Source organism: Oreochromis aureus, linkage group 13, assembly GCF_013358895.1.
Source record: "Oreochromis aureus strain Israel breed Guangdong linkage group 13, ZZ_aureus, whole genome shotgun sequence".
Taxonomy (NCBI): domain Eukaryota; kingdom Metazoa; phylum Chordata; class Actinopteri; order Cichliformes; family Cichlidae; genus Oreochromis; species Oreochromis aureus.
In genome coordinates, this window is record NC_052954.1 from 33286698 (window position 1) to 33291579 (window position 4882).

General features: G+C 44.5%; 1 protein-coding gene across 1 annotated transcript; it reads right to left on the reverse strand.

The window, feature by feature from the left end:
- Positions 1-1803: 1803 nt before the first annotated feature.
- Positions 1804-4316, reverse strand: ppp1r3cb (protein phosphatase 1, regulatory subunit 3Cb). The gene is made up of 2 exons (XM_031754263.2): positions 4131-4316; positions 1804-3784 (listed from the first exon to the last, which is right to left on the reverse strand). Exons 1-2 carry the CDS (start codon positions 4142-4144, stop codon positions 2761-2763), a joined length of 1038 nt encoding a protein of 345 aa, XP_031610123.1. The 5' UTR covers positions 4145-4316; the 3' UTR covers positions 1804-2760.
- Positions 4317-4882: the final 566 nt, after the last annotated feature.

Consider the following 4882-nt stretch of genomic DNA (forward strand, 5'->3'; position numbering starts at 1 on the left):
TGCAATAAAAGGGAACACAGTGACAGCGAGCGTAGGAACCTACATATGTACACAAACGGAATGAAAAGCTGATGGGCAGAAAGAGTTTTTGTGATGATCCTTCAGGAAATTACAGGTTTAAAAGGAATGTGGATCCACGTGCCAGCAGGTGGAGGAGAGCTGGAGCCCAAAGCCAGGTTGACTTCACGATCAAAGCGTCTTCTCAAGCTGATACTGGATCAGCTTTTCAATTTTTATGCAGTAAACCCCACAGTGAGAAATGTAGGAGCAGCAGTGAAGGTCAAAGTGAAATCTGCACAGATCACCCAGCACAAAGAAAAAGAAAGCTCCACACAGTACATGTGCATGCAGAGTGGGCTTGAGTTCACACGTCCACTCAGTTTGTTTCAGATTGTTTCATTACTAACAGAAAGGATTTAAAGAAATCTGATAAACTACGTCTTGTAAAGAGTTTTTCACACTTCACAAAGTTGCATTTTTTCCTAAATTTAGAACAAAATGTAAAGCATTTGGCCTTGAACACTTCAGAAACATGGTGTATAACCAGAAACTCACTCCGGATAGGATCACCTTGGCCTCCAGTAACAGTCTGAGGAACGCTTGGATACTTTTTGAGGAGGACAAGCTAAAATAAGTTGTACAACTGGATAACAATAATTTGATGAGCTGAATCTGCTCTGAGTTACTGCTTTTACCAACACAGTCATGGGATAAAAACATCACTGCCTTCATCCACGGTATGTCACGGTAATGTGTTTTCTTATGTAAAAGCTACACATGAAAGCTAAAGATGCACCCCAAGAGTTAAAGCGTGATAAAGAGAGAGAATATTCCGGCTTCATCCTGATCCAGCCTGAGGACTTTCCTTTGTGCATGCCAGCCGGTCACCATTCTTCCTGCTGAATATGAATCCAGCACGAGCAGCCGCACGGACAAGTGAAAGGAGGGAAGCGAAATAAAGACCAAATTCCTGCAGGCAGCTGAGGCGTGTTCTGTTTGTAGTCACTCCGAATGTACAAGAAACTCATCTGAAGTCAGTGAAGCGAGTCACACGTCCTGAACGCAGTTGATCAAATTAAGGAAGCTGTTATTTGAAACTGAAACTTGCATGTATGATATAATGCATGGACGAATGCATTATGTAGATCAGTGAGGACTGACTGGTCATTGTGATTAAGCCGGCTTTAGCTAAACTGCATCTATGGGAAGATTTTTAGTGTATACAGGGGACATGATACCAGAGACTAAAAGCCTTCAGGCCCTTCAGACCTGTGTTAAATCCATCTGATGTGACAGAGATGGATTTTTAAAGTAAAACTATAGAAGAAAATCTGTAACTCAGCATGACTATTTACGATGTTGCATATAATAAAGTCTTGCCGTACTTTCCCTTCTTGTTTTGATTGAATAAAAGCCCCGCCCACTCCCGGTATAGGCACACGTAAATTATTCATCTCAAACGTTTGTAAACACACGCTTGTTTTCGCTGCTGTGTTTACAAACATCAGTTATGTAATTGGAAGAATAGAGTATTAAACTATTAATAATATTTATGAGATATTTAAAACCAGCCCATTAATCATTTTGACGAGCTGAGGGTTTGAATTCCTGTGGTGCATGCCGCTCACAAGCAGACTATATTTTACACTTGTTTGCATGTAAACCTCGTTTTTAGGAGTCTTCAGTGTAATTGCATGAAAGACTGACTGTAAACGAAACCACAGAGAAGCTACTGGGGTTATGTTTGTTCCCGAACACACGTCAAAGCTACCAGCGTTTATTTCAAAGACAGGTCTGGACTTGTAACATTTTAGCACAAATATAGAAATTTATTTCAAAAAGGAAATACATAACGACGTGGTGCGCGTCGGCGACACACGCCTTCAAGTGATACACAGAATGCCGGGCACACAGCTTTCTTCAGTGAAGAAAAAACATAAGCTGTTTCAAAACAGAAAATTCTTGATTCCAGCCACACATACTGTACACTCATCTTCAAGAATTGCACTTCTGAAAGCAAACATTCGCTCTTACATCATTTCTTTCTTGACATACCAGAACCACAGACGTTTCCAAACTTCTTCCCAGTTAGAAGCAACCACTCACATGCAGCGACTTTTCTTGAGACACAATAGCAGCTCAGTTCCATAATCATATCACCACTCAAACATTTTAGCAGACAAGTATGTGCAATTTACATGGAGGGAAAGAAAGGGCGGCATGACTTAAATATTACAGTTTAGGCCATTTTTAATGTCCAAACGTTTAGTGTGCATTTTTCATTAGCAATGAATCAACTGTGTTTTCTGTAGTGGAGAAGCATCATTGCGCCATGCACTCCCCATATTTCCCCCTTCAATATGAAGGACTTGATCAGCTCCATTTACAGATATCACATTATTAGGGACATCTCAATCAGTGCTTATGTTACCCAATCCATCAGGCCCTCAAAAGGGGGCTCCCCATTTCTCTTGGATTGTACAAATAATTTGTATTTTAGTGGGCAGGAACAATGAGAAGGCACATGAATATTTTACAACAGGAAACCCGAAATATTCGTCATTCTCCACTCATATTTCATCAATCATTCATCATCGTCCTCAATCGTTACAGCAAAAACCAGGTCAGTTGAGAACATTACAGCTTCAGTTTAGTCTCTGGCTGCGAGTCAACCCACAGCTGGACTCGTACTGAATGCCCTGTCACCGTCTGTTTGTCTTATTGCGCTTTATTGCCAGTTCAGCAAACATGCTGCAGGTTTCACCAATAAGGCACTGTGTTATCGATCTGACCCCAGCTCTGCCAGCCGGGAAACAGTCCGCTGGACATGCGTGGGCTGCCAAACTGATCGAACTCGAGCTCCACTAACTTGACCCCCTCGTTTTTCTGCTCTGGGGACTTTTTCTGCTCAGCAGAACCGAGGGAGGGCCGAGTGTGCAGGTTCTCTCCGTTCCAGCCGATGTGCTTGAGCACATAATTCTTGCCATCATTATTGTCCCAGAAGGTCTGGCCCTGGGTCTTGAAGCAGATGCAGAACTCAACCCGATTATGCGGCGGGATGAAGGAGGGCAGCTCCAGGACGAATGCGAAGGTGTCGTTGTCCTGGGAGCTGTACACGTTGTTCATGAAGGTGCAGTCGATGTCGGTGAAGCTGACCCACGAGTCGTAGGTGACGCGCACCTGCACTGTCTTCTCAAACCCGATGTTTCTGACCTTAATGGTGCCGGTGAGCGAGCGCTCCTGCAGGGAGCAGTTCTCCAAGCAGACCGAATTCTGGATCAGGCGGTTCCGGAAGTCCAGGTAGTCGGCAGAGGGCTGCTTGAAGTCTAACGCCAGGCTGCGAACCGAGCTGATCTTTAGATCCATTGTGGCCGTTTCAAGGTCTGTCATGTCGAACTGCAGCTCGTCTGTGATTGCGTCCAGGTGCTTGCTTTGATATGGCTCGTCATCGAATTTGGAGAAGACGTGAATGGCGGTGAGCGACATGCCCTTTGTGTCTGCAAACACCACTCGCTTCTTGCCGGCCTTGCTGTTGTTCCAGCCCACGCAGTTACTGTCATCTTTCTGCTGGTTGCTGAGGCAGGGTCGCAGAGGTTTGTAGAGCTGCTGTTTGCGGTTATGGGTGCTGGACCGGTTTACCCGGTTCTTGGCCCTCTGCAGGTCCTCATAGTGGCTGAGGAAGCCTCGAAGAGGAGGCGGAGAATGGCTGATGTAGAACCGCATAGCCACATCCATCGGCATTACTGGGCCGGGCATCGCTGATGGACTGAAAGATCTGAGCACACTGACGGAGGGAAAAGGGGGAAAGAGAGGTGATGAGGGAGAGGATAAAAGTTCAGAAATTTAGAGAAAGTTTCAGGGAGATGAAAAGAGAAAGACAGGCGACATTAGAATGATGGCTAATCCAAACAAATATCGCTTAACTTATCAGCTTTCAGCTCTAGTTTGATAAAACTCGTTAGCATGTCGCCAAAAATGGTTGTAAAATCCATCCAGTTTCAAAATAGCTTTACTTTATGCACAGTGAAAAAAGCGACGCATCTATTTAATCCTCACAAGGATGGCGTGACCTACTTTTGCAAAACCTAGATTCTTTTATGTTTTCCTTGTTGTTTGTCAGTTAGGCTTACCTTGTAGCACTCATGGAATAAAAATAGAAGGCTCCAAGGAAAAAAAGTGTTTTTAAAAGTTCTCAGTTTGACTTTTGAAGTTTGCAGAGCAGCTTTTCCTAAGAGTGCATGCTGCAGTCACTCCCCCTTTTCTTCCTACTGTCTCGCTCTCTTCCTGCCTTTCAGTGCCTGTGCTGCTCTGCACTCAGGGATTTCAACTGCCACATAGAGATAATTAGCATATTCAGTCATATGGTTCCTGAAACAACCAATGGGAAGTAAGTGGAAATCTAAGCCGGCCAATCAGCTTGAGTTTGACCTGGCTGTCAGCCAGCTGATAGGGGTGTGTGGCCCTGCGTGGGCCTCATGGTTGAGATGCCTCTGCCTGTTGCCTCAGCTGCTATTTGAGAAACATGACGGACCCCTGCTGGTGTTAGAGATGATTACTCACTGCGGAGTGCAGCATATCCCCCGTGGCTCCTCCTTATCGTGACTGGGATTCCCTTTACCCGCCACAGCAGGGTTATTCATGTAAGAGCGAATGCACCGAGAGGAATCTTGAAACTGATATCTGGCTTGTTTAATCCAACACAGGGATCCTTTGTAATATATTTTTATATAATACAGAATACAAACAAATTGGAAAGGTGCTGTTGCAAGGCACCGTCTCACAGTGTTTGGTACTTTTGACCCAGAATTTCAATCGGAGAGCACAATGTCAAAGCCTGAAACAGACTGTGTATAAAAGATGGACAAATCTGTAGTGCTGTTTC